We start from the raw sequence: 19,449 nt of genomic DNA on the forward strand, positions 1-19,449 counted from the left end.
ACCATCGTTACAATCAAATCAAATAGCTCATCCACTCTTTCTCTCTCTCTCTCGACACAACATCAATGACACCACGGATTCCATTAAAAAATTTTTTATATCCATATAACCGAAACTTTTGATCTCATCAGCGATACGATGCATTATATGGGCATTACAGCTGAGAAGATACACATCATTTTTGATAGTATACGTTTTTTATCCAAAAAATATTCATAGGTTTTATCTAAATACTGATTAATATCTACGTCGTTCATAACACGAAGAATACTGTTAATGGCGGCCCAACACCAATCGGTAACGAACGCTTTAAATGGCCACTTTGGTGATTCTTCAACGACTGCTTTATATTCAGACAAAAGTGTCGTTATCGATGAAGTATCATGCAAAGAAGTTATCCTTTGTGCTAACGGGACAGTAGATTTGTTAGCTTTGTAAACTATTGCATAGTACTGAAAACTTTTTTGTACTCTAAATCCAAGATTGCGAATATGTGCTCCTGTTGAATATAAATGTACTATTACGGGATGATTTGGATTGATGACATCTAATTGAGATTTAGTGAATAGCACTGCCCGAAAACAAAAATTTAAAGATCGAAAAAATGGATCAGGTAAACTGCGTTCATCAGTGACAAATAATTGCGATAAATCTGACAAATCTTTTGATTTTAAGGTTAATCGATTCAAATTATTGCCCTCAGATGAAATTTTTTCAACGACATGTTGTTGCATTAAATCTCCTTTTAACCAATCAGCCAAATCTTGTAAATTACAAGTCAAAACAAACTATAAACTCAAATTACGAACTTTGCAGAACATACTGAACTTCATAATTTCCTTGCGCTTTTCTTCGCGGATTTGAGTATAAGGCATTTCGGTTGGATCGTGAGTGAACGCAATCGGAATCTAACTGTTTGCATCGACTTCTACAGTATTTGCATTGCGTTCTCTTATGTCAAGTTTGTACCGTATTTCGTGGTTTGACACAAGACATTTTGCGTACGCAGACCAATAACCTGTGAATGATTTCACGCCACTGTAAAAACTAAGGGAACAGTAACATTGAAGCTCCTCATGCATTAATGATTTAATCATTGCCCGCAGTAAAACTGGGTCTAAAAATCCGTTTTTCGCAACTAAATCGGTAAAAAATGTCATACGACCAAGGTAACATCGGTAATTGGTTTTTTCTACATCATTGACACCACTTCCATTGTCGGTAGAATGATTGTTGCCGTCATTTTCGTTGGATTCATACTTTCCCCTTCTACCCTCGCGGTTTTGATTCACCCTGGAAACACCCCGGAAACACGATGGAATCACGGTGGATCCACGGCGGTTACACGGTGGGTTTTTTGTCATTTTATCACCGTAATTCCACGGTGGTTACACGGTGTACCCACCGTGATTCCACGTACACCGCGTAATCACCGTGGAATCAGGGTGGGTACACCGTGTTACCATCGTGGAAATACCATGTAACCACCGTGTATACACGGTGATAAAATGGCACAAACCCACCCTGTAACCACCCTGGATCCACCGTGATTCCACCGTGTTTCCACTCCCAGGGTGTTCCCAGGCTGATTCCAGGCTGATTTAAAACCGTCAGGGTAAAAACATGGTCATCGTCGTAATTAGAAGTATCTTTATCACTGTTGTGATTGGAAGTATCCTCATCATTGCCGTGATCGAAAGTATCTTCATCGTTTACTTCTTGTGAATTCGGGCCGACATAATCAGCAGTATCGTCTATAGGAAGGGAAGACATAGAATCAACAATACTTTCCTTTTCTACATCGTCTTTGATATCTTGGATATAGCCTCCGACGAAACTATTTAATTTAGTATCATTTTCTTCTTCATAAAAATTGTGAGGAAAATCAAGACTTGAATCATCTAGATTAAATTCAAAATTATTGTTTAATTCATATTTAGTTCTAACATTATTTATAATTTTTATTTTTTTGTCTTGTAAAATTTGAAAATGCCCTTCGTCATATAAAACAGTGACCAATAATTTTTTATATAATACATGCTCAAAATAAACGTCGTTAAATGCCTAACCTTGGCCTCATAAACTTCTTCATTAAACACTCATCACTTCTGATTGGTCAAATGCAGTATTTAAACTTTCTTACAGCATTTGTGCATCCCTTCTACCGCAAAATTAGACGAAAATAGGCGTGGTATATCCTTACTCTATAATTCAAGTTATCAAAATGTTCAAGATAAGTTACTGGGGTAAACTCACTTTTACCTGAAGCTGCATCACTAGCAAAAAAAATTCTCTAGATTACACATGCGCATTAAATTGATCAGCTAACGATTGTGGATCATCATTAACGGATAAATTGGTATCACCTTAAATTTATAACCTAATTTTATTAAAAAGTGATTGAAAGTAAAAAATAAATATTACATTTTCATAAAATGGAATCAAAGGAAGATATTAATTAATCTAAAATTTTAAGACTTGTTAGTTTATAGTAAGAAAAAAACATGTTCAAGTTTTTATATTAAATAATACGTGTATTAGACTTTGTATTAAGTTAGTTTTCATGTTTATTTATTAATAAAGCAATAAAATAAAAATATTAATTTCTATTAAATAAGTAAGTATTTAATTTCATTTTTAATAATTAAATAAATAAACACTTAAGTAATTTTTAATTAATGAATAAACTGAACCAAAAAAAAAAAAAATTGATTTCTATGAAGGCAATTATTAAAATAATCGCGACCGCATGACGCTGACGGTAAGCATTAAAATATTTAAGCTTTAAGTTGAAAAAAATTTTTTCCATCATCAGAGCAAAATTTTGAGTTGGTTTGTGAAAATTTTCTTCCTACTTAAAGCTTAAATATCTCTTAAACAGTTGAGTTTATCAAAAAATCAAAGGCACCTTTTTTGTAGAGCCGTAAATTTCCAACAAAAATCTGTTCAAAGCTTGAGTAAGTTTCCGTTTGCTGAAGTGATAGAATGTTAATCGGAACACATTATTCTTCAAATCCATCAACTTTGAGCTCCGATATCATTTAAATGGTTGGATTTACAAAAAAAGTGTTAGAAACTTTTTTTGAAGAGCGATAAATTTCCTACAAGAAAATTCATAGCGCTTGATTTTATTTCTAGGTGTTAGAGAGTTATCATATTTCAAACAAAAACACCAATTTTTTTAAACAAACCAAACTTTTACCTTCAATATCTCTTAAACAGTTGGATTCACGAAAAAAATATATAAGGCCTTTTTTGAAGAGCGGGAAATTTCCTACAAAAATATGTATTAGTCATTGCTATGCACTTATTTTTGAGCAAGTAATAAAATTTTTTTTATTGTACTAAAATGAGAATGTATCATTACTTAAGCAGGGTTAAACGGCATTAGAATAAACTTTTTTATTTTTTTTTATCATTTTTGGATCACAAATTAATGATTTATATCTTGGCCAAGTAAAAAAATCTAATTTGGTAAATAACGGACACCCTAGTATGTATGTATTAGAGTGGGTTGAAAAAAAAACTTTTTTTTTGTTTTTCTTAGCATGGGGGTGGAATTTGTACCATATAAAAAAAAATTTTTTTCAAGAAAAAAAAAAATTTTTTTCAAGAAAAAAAAAAATTTTTTTCCTTAACATTTTGAGGTGGCTTACTCGTTTTTAAAATAAATAATTGATCAAACAGGGTAGTTCCAACGAAAAAAATTTTTTTTGTTCAAAATCGTAGAAAACATCTAATAATTGTCGAATGTAACTTTTTTTTACTCTGCTTTCATTTTTATTTAAAAGAAAATGATTTTCATTTTAGGATTTTTTACTTAAATTACAAAAATAATAGGAATAAAAAATTTTAAACTTCTAACTCTCAATAAGCTTTCGGGCGGACACCCTACAGATTCTAGAAAACCATTTTTACATTTTTTACTACCACCCGTTCTCAAGTTATTGATAAGAGAGAAGTTAATTAGTAACTCCGAAGTGTTTAATCGAAAATTTTATGAAAATTTGTAATAAAATTGAAGAGTTTTGAATATTTTTTTATTTATAACTAATCAATAACAACATGATTAATTTATGAACAATATCAACACAATATAAACAGTAATAAAAATTCAATAATATTAAATTGAAAGTACAAAACCCGACTTCTTAATAACTTGAGAATGGGTGATAGTAAAAAATATAAAAATGATGTCCTAGAATCTGTAGGGTGTGTCCCGGAAAGCTAATTAAGAGTTAGAAGATTAAAAAATTGTTTTCTTATTATTTGTGTAGTTTAAGTTAAAAATTCAAAAATGAAAAGCATTTTCTTTTGAATTAAAATGAAAGCGGAGTAAAAAAAATCACACTCGACAATTATTAGATGTTTTCCACGACTTTGGACAAAAAAAAATTTTATTCGTTGGAACTACCCCGTTTGATCAATTATTTATTTTAAAAACGAGTGGGCCATCTCAAAATGTTAAGTAAAAAATTTTTTTTTTTCTCGAAAAAAATTTTTTTTTTATAAGGTACAAATTCTACCCCCATGCTAAGAAAAAGAAAAAAAAAAGTTTTTTTTCAACACACCCTAGTATGTACGTAAACTCTTTGTAACTTTTGAACTAATGAACCGATTTGGGTGGTTAAGGTGACAATCGAAAGAGGTTGTTGGCCATTAACTTCCTTAAAAATTTTATATCATTTGATCAAGTAGTCTCGAAAATATTTTCGAATTACGAAAAAAAAAAAAAAATTTTTTTTTCTTTTCGTTTTTTTTCAATTTTTTAGAAATGAGGAACTATCGATTTAAAAATCTAATCAGCTCTAGGGCTTAGAAAAACGCGTCGATTGCCGCCTCAATCATCTGAATCGGTTAATTCGTTGGACAGATATCATTGGAGGAAGAAATGGTGAAAAATGGGTTTTTCCAAGTATCTTCGAAACGGCTAAACCGATCGATTTCAAATTTAAATCAACTCTATAATTCAATAAAACGCGCTGATTGCCACTTCAACCGTCTCAATCAGTCAATTCGTTTGAGATATAACGTTGGAGAAAATGTGGTAAAAAACGTTACTTTTCAAAAACAACGGCATACAAAAGTACTTTCGAGCTCAACAAGCTCGAAAATAGCGGGAAGTTTTGCGGCTGGCCCGCAGGGTCAACTGATAGACCGATTTTTTTATCTGATGTCGGCTAACTTTACGATCATCCTTTTCACAAGTGTCACGGTATTTATATGTCACTTGTAAATGAGTGGTAACATTTTTAAAAGTCACATTTTACAATTGTCACAGTATACGCGTTGTCTATGTGTTAAGATGTCCATATTTCTAAACGTCACATAACATGGGAAGACGTCTATTGGATAGGTTCCAATTGGAAAAGTAACTGATAGGACATATTTCAATAACTCAAATCCCTATTACTTAAATTACCAATTACTAATAATCCCGATGACCCAAATTTTCAATCAACTAAAATCCCGATCACCAGTAATTTCAATTACCAATACTACCAATCACCCAAATTTCCAATAATCCAAAATTTCGATAGCTTAATTTTTCGTTAACCAGAAACATTGATGACAAGACATTCCGATTGGACAGGTTTCGTAAGCTCAAAATCGATTTCTTTGTTACATAACAAAGAAATCCATTTTGAGCTTTGTTATAAAACAAAGAAATTGACTTTGAGCTTACGAAACCTGTCCAATCGGAATGTCTTGTCATCAATGTTTCTGGTTAACGAAAAATTAGGCTATCGAAATTTTGGATTATTGAAAATTTGGGTAATTGGTAGTGTTGGTAATTGAAATTACGGGTGATCGGGATTTTAAGTGATTGGAAATTTTGGTCATCGGAATTATTAGTAATTAGTAATTCAGGTAATAGGGATCTGAGTTATTGGAATATGTCCTATCGGTTACTTTTCCAATTGGAACCTGTCCAATAGACGTCTTCCCCATAACATGGTTGTCGACTTTGCCAAATGTATCGCTGACTTGGCTGTCGTGTTCGTCAAATTTCCTATTTTCAGATTGGTAAGTTTTTCAAATTTCACGTTTGCAATATTGTCAACTTGTCTAGATGTCGTATGTTTCGGTTGTCGCACTTGCATGAGTGTCACAGTTCACGTATGGTGTGTGGGATGATTAATTAATTATAAGTGTGGGGCTCAGGGGCTCCCTAAAATAGCGTGACCGATTTGAGCAGTCGAACTTCTAGCTGTCCCGTCACAAAAGACATTGAAAATCCTTAATAAATAAGCGTTTTTGAAATTTTTTTTCATGATCCAATTTTCAAAAAATACTAATTATGGTCAAAAAATCAATGTAATCAGGCAGAAATTATTATCAGTGATTAAAAAAAGGATTTTAATAAGTTTTGGCTAAGATTAGAGCATTAATATATAAAGTATCCGAGAAAAATGTTGAAATAGATGTTTTTTCAATTTCTGTTGTTGATAATATTATTCAAACTAAAGAACAAATTTCATTACATTATGTAGTGATCGAAAGAAACCTTAAAGACAAAGAGTTGCTATGATTTTGAACACATTTTAGTACATTATATCATGATTTATCCGGGAAAAATGACGTAAATTTTTATTTTTTAAACTTTTCATCGTCAATATCTTTCGAACTAATCAATCGATTTTAATGTTTAATGTTGCAATCAGCGCGTTTTATTAAGTTCTATTATATCAGCGTTATAAATAACTATTCTTAGTCTTATATAAACATAAAAAACGATGAAACATTAATTTTACATTTTTATTTCATTTATGAAAAGTTCATATGATCACAATTTTAATATTTATACATACTTTGGTAAAATAATATTAGTGAAAATTAGTAATAATAGACGCAAACGTAAAGAAGATATTTACACATATAAGTTAATAAACTTAATTTGTAGCGATCAAAAAATAATTTCTAATGATAAAAATTTTCCTTTTATAAATATAACATCTCGATAGATATACAATACAGACATCCAGTTGAGCTGAACGTGAACTTATACATAATAAAGCATATTTAGATGTTCAATCAATCACAAATAAGTAACTGTCCACAACTAAGTATTCTGTTACGTATCAACGGCACTACCCTGTTCGGCATTACAAATATCTGGAATATGTTCTGTAAGTTTATATGGATAGTTGTTGAAATGATTTGAATCACCATCATACTCAGCTAATGAGCAACTTGGTACATTTTTAGTGGCCGTTAGAAGTTGCATTTGGTCTGGTAAAAGTGAAGTACGTTCAGTAGCACTTCCCCAAGTTTGTTGATAACTATTACGACCACGTATTCTTCGACTTAATGATAATCCCACCACTCCTAAATGCTCTTTTATATCGTTATGTACATCTGATATGTCCCACATTGCTCTATTACATAAAAAAATATTAATGATTAATGCATAATATTCACGACATTTGAATTTGCAAACTTCAAACGCTTACGGTATAATAAAGTACTGGTTTAAAGTAAAAAAATATTACAATAATAAAATTGCCAATTATCATTCAATTAAATAAAATTCGATATTCAATCGTGCCACAGACATACGACTTATTTTTTAGAATGTCTTTTTTTTTTTTAAAAATGCACTTGTTGTATAATTTCGAAGTAAAAGTGAATGCTTCAGTTAAGATTTTCTACGCATGAATTGAGCATGAAAAATACTTTTAGCTGAACATGAGCAAATAAACAAATAGATTTTCAAATACCTAAATGCGTCCCACCATGCTTGACTTTGTGCAAGACTGACGTATGGTTTGTGGCTAAAACTGAAGTGATGAGCAACGGCAGCTAGAAACATTTCAATACAAATAAGAAAGTCTTGAAGTTTGGAAGATATATGACGAATATCATCGGTATCATCAGTTTTAAAAATGTTTGATATTACACCAAAATATACCAACATTGCTATCAGAACGCCTTGACTGTAAGAATAGAAGAAATATATATAAGACTAATATACACTGAGAAAAAAAAGTACTATTTTCCAAACAATAATTTCTTGGTTCAAGAAATCCGTTGAAAATATTTATTTTATTATTATTAATTATCAATTTCTTGAGAAAAGAGCATCAAATTTATTTTTGTTAATATATGAATTTGATATTATATTATGAGTAAACAAAAGAATAGCTTTACTTGAATTAAATAAAAATTATTTCCTTCAATTCTACGAATTCTTGAGACAAAATTATATATTCTTGAAAATTATCAAGAATATATGTTCTCATATCAAGTAAATATTCTCAATAAAAGTATTTTTTTTTCTCAGTGTAGGCAATACGGTGCAATATGTTATTCTTAAAATTTATTTGATTATATTTTTATGCATAATCCATATATATATATATATATATATATATATATATATATATATATATATATATATATATCTATGTCGAGGGTTTTCTGACGCAACCTCGAATCTCAAAAACTACTATTTTTCAGGAGAGACAAAAAACGATTTATAATGAACTTCTGACTTTTTTTTATTAATTCTTTTTAGAAATCTAAAAAGTAATCAAACTTCCTATAAATTTTTAAGACAACTGTAATATTAAATGTATTTAATTATTATTTTTTTGATCATATCATGAAATACGTGTTTGCTGCACCGAAAAATTGCTGAAAAATGTAACATACGTGTTTGTGATATTATTAATTGAAATAAAAACACAGACATAAATGGGCTTTTTAGATCATTTTATTCAGGAATACATTATCGACTTTCCAATTATTCTTAATCAAATAACAATATTATTATTGAACTTATTAGTGCTATTATTTAATGATTATGACAACACAGTATTTTTCTCAAATTTTTCACGAGACGCATGATTTTTTAAATTGCACTTTATATTAGTATCACGTAGTTTCCATGATACTTTTAATCATTTCAAATAAAAACTTTTAAATAAAATTATGAAATCAAACAAATATAAAATATTGTATTTCAACACCGCTTATAGATAATATTACCTGTTACAGAAAAACATATGTTTATTTTTCACGAATGTATTTTAAATTATCATAAAAAGCAATATAATCTTTGAGTATCAAAAGTTTTAAAGACAAAAGGTCCTTGTACTTTTGACTACCCCATTAAAAAAAATTCTTGAGGGATTGCATTGGAACCCATCAGAATCCCTATAGGAAAATATGGATTTATATAAGAATCCTTGTAGGAAATCATAGGTGTCTATTTCCGATAAGAGAAATTGTGACTACCTGGATACTCATGTAGGAAATTGGCATAGGAACTTGTATAAATGGATCACTTTGTGGAAAATTTGTATAGGAATTTGGGTTTCTATCTAAGTAATTTCTATATCATCCGGGTTATCTCTATGGATTTTTATGTCTATTGTCTGTTGATACGCGTATATGAATGAATGAACAGATAATTATTCTATTGGTAGGAAATCTTTCAACAAAGAATCAAGTAATTGATGATCTTTATATCAGTACTTTTAATAAGTTATTGATTTATTAATTAACTCGAGAAGTATTAAATCTTTATAGAAATTACGAATAATTTTTATAGAACACGAAATTAGGAATCGTACCAAGACATTGTACTCCAGGAGAGTTTATGAAAACACATACGCTGTTTGTAATATTTGTATCAATAACTTGACGTTTTATGTAAATTTTTCTAATTCCTTATCCATACAAGATTTCAGTATGAACTTTGACATGGTCTATCATACGTGAGAAAGCGACGTAAAAATTCACATGGGAATCCATACTAGATTTTCCATATGGATTTGGCATGTTGTGGATTTCGTCGAACCCGTATAGAAATCTACGCTGGATTTTCATATGAATGTTTTTGATAGGGATAACAACATTATCTGAAGTCGTACTCTGAAATATATAAAATTAAATGTGGATTGAACACAATTATAACAGTGATAGGTTAGAATTCATATTTGATTGTGTTTATTGATTACCGAGATATTGTTTTCACAATCACAATGAAAAAGTGTATTGTTTAACTATTGTTTATTCATTTTGAGTGATAATTTAATTAACTGAATATTAAAATTTTTAATTACAACAACAAGCTGAATCACATTGCTATGAGCAAACGTAGTTGTGTGCTATGTGATATTTTTGAGATACGAGGTTGTGTATGACATGTTTTCACCAATTGAGATACGTGATTGCATTTTGTTAAATAAAAAAAAAAAATTATTCAATATTTTTATTTATAACTTTACAGAATTATGCAAGAGCATTTACTGATAACTTTTCCAGCGAAAACTCAAAATCGTCAAAAATCGAGTTACGAGGTTGCGTCAGAAAACTGTCGATATAGCTGAGGAATCCTGACTGCTAGATCGAAATCCTAAGTTCAATAGAATATTCGCGTTCGTATTCGATAGATGGGGGTGTGCATCATCTCGATACCCCAGTAGCTTCGAGTCCGAGTAGACTAAGTAATTCTGCTGAAATAAAATCACGCAACCACAGTGCAGTGTTCCAGCGCAATTAACAACACCAATAATAATAATAATTATTATTATTATAATTATAATAATAACAATATTAATAATAATAATAATAATAATAATAATAATAATAATAATAATAATAATAATAATAATAATAATAATAATAATAATAGTATTAATAATGCCCACGGTGCATGTTATGCGGCCAGCGGGGATTTTGTTTGCCCCGTGGCGCATCACGGACGATGTACAGCTTGGAGCATTAATGCCTGGTTACGTTATTTTTCACTCGTAGTCAATCTATTGAAATGTATGGTGAGCGCTTGAAAAATAATGTTAGTTACACTGGAGTGCAAGTAAAATGTGAACTTGGCATATTTGTGATATTGTTAATTAGGATGGTTAGTAGTGGAAGAATTTGACAGTTTTAGATAAACTAATAAATATAAACATTGGAAGAGGTTATCCTTAATGTGAATTAATTTGAATCAATAAAATTGCCGGATTTTATTTCATTAACTTGTCAAACTTTTTTATAGGTAATTCATTTAATTAATGTTTAAGTTTTAAAATAAATTATAATTTTATAAATTATCAATTTATTTAGGATTTATTTCAACATATTCCTTCACAATGTCTAACATGGCCAGATTCACTTAAGCATCAATCAATGTGACCATTTAATGAATCACATGCTCCATATAACTCTGGATTTATTTCTCATGAGATTCATTTCTTATTAAATGCTCACATTGATAGATGTTTAAGTGAATGTGGACATGTTAAACATTGTGAAGGAATATGTTGAAATATATTCTAAATAAATTGATAATTTATAAAATTATAATTTATTTGAAACTTAAATATTCATTAAATGAATTACCTATAAAAAAGTTTGACAAATTAATGAAATAAAATCCAGCAATTTTATTGATTCATATTAATTCACATTAAAGATAACCTCTTCCAATGTTTATATTTATTTTTTTATCTAAAACTGTCAAATTCTTACACGACTACCCATCCTAATTAACATTATCACAAATATGCCAAGTTCACATTTTACTTGCGCTCCAGTGTAACCAACATTATTTTTCAAGCGTTCATCATACATTTCAATAGATTGACTACGAGTGAGAAATAATGTGACCAGGCATTAATGCTCCAAGCTGTAGGCCAGCCTTCCATCTGTTGGTCTACTAATCGCACAACAACCTTTGCATTGGGTTAACTCTTCAATGTAAAGTAAACTGAGTTCAAGATAATCCTGAACACAGAAGGGCTCCCCACAACCAGCCCTTCTCGGATTAGAGCTACCCACTAGCTGGGTGAAGCACCAAAATTCCGAATGATGACGACCTTGGCAAATAACGGACCGCATTTAGGTGGGCGGAGGAATTTCGAGCCGATCTCCTGATGTGCTATCAAAACAGTGAATCGGAGTGGAGAGGCTACATGACTAGGGTGCATGCTCTCTGAAGCGGTACGCATCCTAACCATAGCAATTTTTCACAACAACATCTACGTGATTATGTCTCTCATCTCCGGCAAACATGAAGATCACTATTAACTAACAGATGGTTATCTCACCGCCTATCTTTTTCAGCACAGCTACACCAGGAGAGACGCCGTTCTTTTGAAGACGCTGACAATGATTTCGACACGCGGCAAGTATGTATCTCAAAGAAGATACATTACCAACAACATCTACTTGACACGGAGAACGAAGAACTATCTGCTCGAATTCGGGAAGATTCTACTTTGCTCACCATTAATCAAGCTGTCTACGATGCTGCCTTCTCACTCTTACCTCCAGCAAGGAGAAACTCTTTGTCTCTTGAAGCTAAGATGAGAGGTCGCATTGGTTAGCTTACATTGAAGATCAATGATCTCCGGAAACATGTCTCCCGTATCCAGTTTGTAATTGATTTTGTGAATGCTTGTAAAGCGTTTACACCTAAAGTCCGTCGCATTGCACGTGGACTCAGATACCACCATTGCTCACTGGATAAGTGTATTCTTTTTAATATCAAAAAAGAGTCCCTTAATAGGTTGCAGGCTCTAGTGACTGATAAGAAGTCACTAGAGAAAAAGCTGAAGATGCTTACCGATAACTATTTGTTTCGGTTGTCTTTCACGCTTCCTAACACCTAAGGCATCTGTTTCTGGTGATCCCCTATCCATCGAGCGAGTAGAAGCTTTCTAGTCCGAGCTGTATGGTGATCAACCGAACGTGAATCGTGACACACCAGCTCTGAACGACTTCGAGGCATTTTGTTGAGAACACCGAAACGACAATGCCGATGAAGAGAGACCTGCAGTCAGCGTGGAAGAAGTTCGTTCAGTTCTGAATAATAGTAAGAACTGGGCTGCACCGGGATCAGATGGCATCAACTTATTTGAGTGGAAGAAATTAACTTCTACCCATAATCATCTGGCCCGGATTTTTACAGCGTTTATCAGAGGTGACGAACCTATTCCGTGCTGGCTTGTAGAAGGGCAAACCGTGCTCATTCCGAAAAAAGGTGATTTGTCCAATTCAAAAAACTATAGGCCTATTACCTGTCTGAATGCGGTTTGCAAGATTTTTACTAAAATCTTAAACAATCGCATTCTGGAGGTAATAGATGCTTCGTGACAGCAAATATACGAACAGCGTGACAGTATAAGGTGCCTGTCAGGTTACAAAAAGAATCTGTTAGTTGATCGTTGCGTCATTCAAGACGCGATTTACTATCAGCGCACTGATGCCTATATCTGTTGCCCTTCGCCGGGCCCGTGGATACTCAGTGGGTCCTCCAACTTATCGAAGGTATTCGATCACCCATTTGCTCTATATGGATGATCTGAAGGTGTATGCTCCTGATGAGGACCACCTTCGGACAGCTTTGAACATCGTAGAAGCGTATACACGAGATGCCGGCATGTCTTGTGGGTTGAACAAGTGCGCGGTCGTTAATCTGGTAAAGGGTAAGTGCTCTGATTTGCGCGAAAATATCGAGTTGGTAGATGGGAGCGTCATTAATCATCTTAACGCCGGAGAGTCGTATAAATATTTAAGGATTGACGGGAGTCCTATGCAGGACGTCAACAAAATCAAATTGACTCTCTGCAGCAAGTATGTGCGAAGACTCCGGAAAATCTGGTCGATATTAAGACACGCGAAGTCATGAATATGAATCGGAACATACACCCTAAGTAATCAGTCACCAGATTATACCTTTCCTGGCACATCGGAGGGAGAAGTCTACAGAGCTTGAAGTGTCTACACGACCGTTTGGTATTGGGTTTAATATACGAAGTTGTCAATTAAATCGCAGATGAAGATGACTTCCGTACGCAAATTGTTCATTGTCATGAGAATGGACATAAGGGAGCATTCTTATATAAGGCAGCAATGTACGCAGCAAAATCCCTCGGTCTCGGAAGACTAAGCCCTCTTATTGATCTCCCTAAGGAGGAATTTAAGAGGGTCATCCGGAACGCTGAGCAGCAAAAACTGCTTAGTATAAACATCGACAAGTCTATGCACAGCGTGTTTAAACACGTGCGTGATCATGGCTTGTCCACCCAGCTGACACTTTCCTTCCTTAAGCCAACTGACCTGATGTCCGAGACTGAAGGGTATATTTTTGCCTGCCAAGATGGTATGATCAACACTCTAGAATACCGTGCTAAAGTGATCCAGATGCAGCTACCCGACACTATGTGTAGGGTATGCAAGCAATATTCTGAAACGCTTATGCATCTCTTGTCAGCATGCTCTGTGTTGACAAGAAATGTATACATTTAGCGTCACAATGCTGCTCTGCGAGTACTTTATTACCACCTTGGACATACACACGGTATCGATAAAACATCAGAGCTGCCTTATCTGCCAGGAGATATTCTGTAAGTTGTTGAGAATGACCGTTGCCGTATTTATCGAAACGTGCCGTTCGCAACAACGCGGAAAATCGACCACAATAAGCCTGATATTGTGCTCTTCGATAAAACCGCTTGTGACATTCATGTCATTGAGTTTTCAGCACCCGCTGAATATAATATCACGGTTAATGAAGAGCACAAACACTAAATATATCAGCATCTCCTGTTCGAAGTTGGCAAACTTCACCCAGGCTACCGTGTCAAACTTGTCGTTCTCATTGTCGGCGTCCTAGGAGGGATGAAGCAGACTTTTGTATCTGCAATGGCTAGAATACCAACTTGTTCCTTGCAAGTTGAGTTTCTGGCTTCGCGGATGCAAAAGGCTGACATTCTTGAATCCCTCCGTCTCCTAAGGCAACGAAACTTGGCCTGCTACGCATGCTGATCATCTTGTTGATGAAGCATTGCAGCAGTAACGATTTAGCGCTCAGGTGAGGCCCTCGATAGAGTCAGACTACCGGGGATAACCCCTGAGCATTTAACAAAAAAAAAAGAAATAATAACAATAATTGTACAATTACGCGATCACAAAATTCAACGTGGTGAATTGTGAGAGAGTGTGATCAGCCAAAATTGTAATTGTAATTATTTACTGAATAATTAAATAATAAAAACCCTTCGCCCGTCGTCTTTACTCTCACCGCTCGTGACAACACAGTCTAATATGTATTCGCTATGAGTGTGACTGCAGCGCCAGACAAAATATGAACTACGGGAGGCTGTCAGAGTATGTTTTTATACGTATGTCAATAGCAAGAAACATAAAAATAAATAAATATTATAAATAATAGTAAAAAAAAAAGTTGTCAAAAATATGTGACAGTTTTATAGTAATTGCAGTTTTGTTTTTTAGCTAAACGGGCTATCAATAAGTAAGTATAATGATAAAAAATAAAAAAGATTGCAGTAAGCATTTAGGTTAAGTTGTTTGAAATTCATATCAAAGTCAAAATATGATACTAAGAAAAAAATCAAAATGAAAAATAAATAATTAAATAATAACAAAATAAATACTTTCACGTGTGCTTGCTTACAATTTCAGTAATCATAGCCTCCCGTAACTCCGAAAGTGACCACTGCAAACGCTTCAGTCAATTTGATTTCCCCTACCATGGCTTCACTCAGAGCGAATACGTATTGGGAACTGACAAACTGGGTCACGCAGTCAGGTGGTAAAGAATCAAACTAATAGTAGCTTACAACAGTCAAGTAAATACACAGTAAATGCATGCTGTTAACATCATCAATAAATTTGATACAACAAATTATTAGGAAATAAAAATTAAAGTAGACGTTGGAATATTTAGGGAACGTAAAAAGTAAAAAAATGAGTATTTTGTGCAGTAAGAGATTGTCAGACTAAAGCAAATAAAAAATTTAAACGCGGTTTTCTATAAATTTCTGAAGGCTGGTGATCGTTCAGTGTTATTAGATAGCATATTACATACCTTGACCAGTAAAATAAGAAAAGTCTCAGATCACATGTAATTGTTGGCCGAGGCGAAGCCGTGATCTGAGGCTTTCTTTTTTACTGGTCACGGTACCCCTGATTAAACAACTGAATTCAACCGAATTCAAAATTTTAATTCTGTTATATTCTGTAGAATTCTGAAAAACAGAATTCAACTGAATTGAAAATTTGAATTTGAATTAAACGGAATAAAACCGATTTAAAAATTTCAAATTCGTTTTAATTTAGTTTAATTCGGATTCAGAACCAGAAATTGGAGAATTATTTTCGAATTAATCAGAATTAAACCGAATAGAATTATTTAAATTTGTTTTAATTCGGACAAATTCTGATTTTCCTGCCGAATTAGACAGAATTCATTTTCAAGTTAGGTACCGAATTAACATAATTTATCTGAATTAAATAAAATTAAAAATTTAATTCTGTTTAATTCGATCGAATTCAGTTGTTTAATCAGGGACGTATACTATTTTTCTGCCCGACGGAGCCGGAACGTTGCAACTTCGTTCTGGGCAGCGGCCCGAAAGTTGCCACTTTCCGGCCGGAGAGCGGAACAATTGTTTTTGATAATTTGGATAATGTTGATAAATTAAATGCGTGGGAGAAGTTATTAAATTAAAGAAAATTACTTGTTAAATGAAAGCTCCTTACATTAAGAAAAAACCGATTATATATTGCTAGATACGTTTGTAAAGTTTAACCTAAAACTTAGAAAGTGAAAATATTATTTTTGTTTTTTCAAGTAAACAAATATTAATTATAATAATACTTTTATTATTCTGTAATTTTTTAGATTGTTGCATTAATTTTATGAGGTTTTCTTTCATATGAGACGTTTGTACACAAAGCGCAGTAAATACGATCACATACTCATCACTATTTTTACGATTTATTCCACATTTATTTAAATAGACGACAAACAAAATTCGTTTGGTATCGTGTAAATTTTTTCGTTTTGGGTTTTTACTCGTCCAAGCTAATATGTCTATGAAATTGAATAACATTTTATTTATTTACCCTACTATCAAATGGATTACGCATTTAAAAGTGTTAGCTACTATCCAACATGTTTTTTAAGCCACGAGTCCTTGTCAGTTTCCAATAAAGTCGAATAAAAACTATAAATAAGAATAATAATATACTTACAAAAAAGAAAAAAATACTACAGCTTTGATACACAAAAATTTACCAATTGGTTTCATTGGCTTTAGACTTTCAGAATTAGCACGATAGAACAATACTAAACAGTACATTGCTATAAATTGTGATAAATTATTCAGCGCAATTAAGTAAGGAAATGCGACATCTCCACGAAATTCACCTTCGCCATAGACATTATTTAATGCGCAAATACTGAAAATAAATACCCGTTCTTCATAAAAATATTACTTTCCACTGAATAATAAATATAAAATTATTAACTCACAATGAAATAGCTGTTGATAGGGGTCTGACAACTGTATATTGAAGAATTCCATGCTTACACATATGCACAAATTCCGTACCCATTTGCCAATCAGAAAGACAACAAAAAGGAATCATATGTTTAATCTGGGGAGACATTTCTAGCCGATGTTCTAATTCATGGTCAGAATTAAGATAGGCCAGCAAATACATCATAAAATTATAAATAACATAAGCTTCATAACATTCACGTAAACTGTCTACGTAAATACTGCCCTCGGGATAGATCAATCCTAACCAAGCATTTACAGCATAAATTGGTACCATCCATAGTATTCGAATAATATACTTTTGTAATCTCGGTTGAGTATAATGAATCATGTGTTGAACAATTTCATAAAATGCGATTGGTAATGACAACAGCACAAATCCTCCGCCTACCAAAGCACCTTGATCCTGTTTTTGTAAGCCATTTTTTATTGAATTTCTAAATAACATTGGCACTAGAATACAAATTAATAAGGCATAGACGCTTGTCAATAATGGTAATATCCATATTCGCCATTTTCTGCAAATATTAGCCATTTTATTTTAATCGTATTTCTGTTGCATAGTCTCATATCATTTGTTTAATGACGGTATACCCTAAAAAAATGAAAAAATAATTAATCAACAGGAAATAACATATAAACTAATTTTTTGTATAATTATAAACATTGTTATGAATTCTTATTGTCAGCTGAGAAAACATACAATCAATTACTAGTGCCGTATCCATAATTTTTAAATATTCGATACATATTTAAAAAAAAATGTAATGCCCTACAAAAAAGGCTTGATTAACGGTTCATGTATATCTAAACGTTTTATGGTATCGGTCCTTGAAAAATCGACGGTTTCAGAACTTCAGTATTGTTCAATACTTAACGTAATAAGATTTTCTTTTTGTGACTGCACTTATGTTATTGTAAATCTTCACTCAAATTGATATCAAAATAATACAAAATAGTACCCGTGAAAAATAAAACATATATGACCATGCATGACTGTATATAGTTCATACATGGACATATATGAAGCATATATGGCCATACATAGTTACGTATGACTATACATGATAATGTATGTTCGTAATTAATGAAATATATATGGTCATATATGGCCATATATAATTCATATATGGGAATACATGGCTATATTAACTTTTTAATAAAGTTATGCATGGCCATACACAGGGGGCATTCCATGCCAACTCGTCCTACCAATGGATTTTGCTGAAATTGGGGCACTTTTTCGTACCCCTAGAAAAAGGCATTTATGAATTTTTTTAATTTTTTTATCCAGCCAATCGGGAGATATGAATTTTTTTAGATTTCGGGGATTTTTTTTAATAGCCATAACTTAGTGGAAAATTGTCCGACTTGGGTCTTTTTTTTTTACATTTGTGTTTTTTGATGAATTTTCTAGAAAATTTATGCAAAAAATTATTGATCATGAATTTGATTGTTTTTTTTTTTTATTTTCAACTTAAAACAGCGATTTTAAGATTGTTTGTATCCTTCGATTTTTTTTAATTTTCAACAATATTACTCCCCAAAACATGAATTTTGAGCTAAGTCTCGTGATGGGATAATGATGGATTAGAACTTTGTTCTTAATTTGAAATTACTTATTTTTTTTTTACTATTTATGTATATAATTGGCGATTCCCTACCGAAATTTTAATATAAAGAATAATAACTGGTAGTATTCTAATGTGCCAATTATGTAAATTAATTATTTTTTTTTTAGTTTATAGCAATAAAAATTTATTTTTCATTCAATTTTTTTTTTTTTGGCCAATTGGCACACCCCGGGTCAAAAAATAAAACGACTCAGGCTTCCTTCGCCTTATTTTCTTTTGAAGTTATCGATTTGCCGACGATTTTCCCTTCAGATCTCGACTTTTTCGACTTAAATTAAATTTTTTTCAACTTTTTTAATTTTTTTCATCTTATAAATCACTAAATTAGTAAATACTCGATATTTTTCACCAATTCAGTTTCAGAAAGCACATTTCTGTGAAGTATACTCATAAACTCGAACTTAATGGAATTTTTTCAATGATAAATTATAACTACTAATTGTAGATGATACTTGAAACAGCTAATATTATTTAGTATTCATAACCGCACCTAA

General features: G+C 32.2%; 1 protein-coding gene across 3 annotated transcripts in view; it reads right to left on the reverse strand.

Annotated features, from left to right (window-relative positions):
• Positions 1 to 6,745: 6,745 nt before the first annotated feature.
• LOC103575401 (transmembrane protein 184C) overlaps positions 6,746 to 19,449 on the reverse strand; it is a 29,023-nt gene continuing 16,319 nt past the window's right edge. For all 3 annotated transcript variants that reach the window (XM_008555169.3, XM_008555170.3, XM_053741795.1), the window contains 4 exons: positions 17,294 to 17,916; positions 17,014 to 17,220; positions 7,722 to 7,937; positions 6,746 to 7,379 (listed from right to left, as the gene is read on the reverse strand). In XM_008555169.3, the coding sequence (XP_008553391.1) occupies positions 7,076 to 7,379; positions 7,722 to 7,937; positions 17,014 to 17,220; positions 17,294 to 17,856 (1,290 nt within the window). In that variant the 5' untranslated portion in view covers positions 17,857 to 17,916 and the 3' untranslated portion in view covers positions 6,746 to 7,075. The remainder of the gene's footprint in view (positions 7,380 to 7,721; positions 7,938 to 17,013; positions 17,221 to 17,293; positions 17,917 to 19,449) is intronic.

Source organism: Microplitis demolitor, chromosome 9 (genome assembly GCF_026212275.2).
Source record: "Microplitis demolitor isolate Queensland-Clemson2020A chromosome 9, iyMicDemo2.1a, whole genome shotgun sequence".
Taxonomy (NCBI): Eukaryota; Metazoa; Arthropoda; class Insecta; order Hymenoptera; family Braconidae; genus Microplitis; species Microplitis demolitor.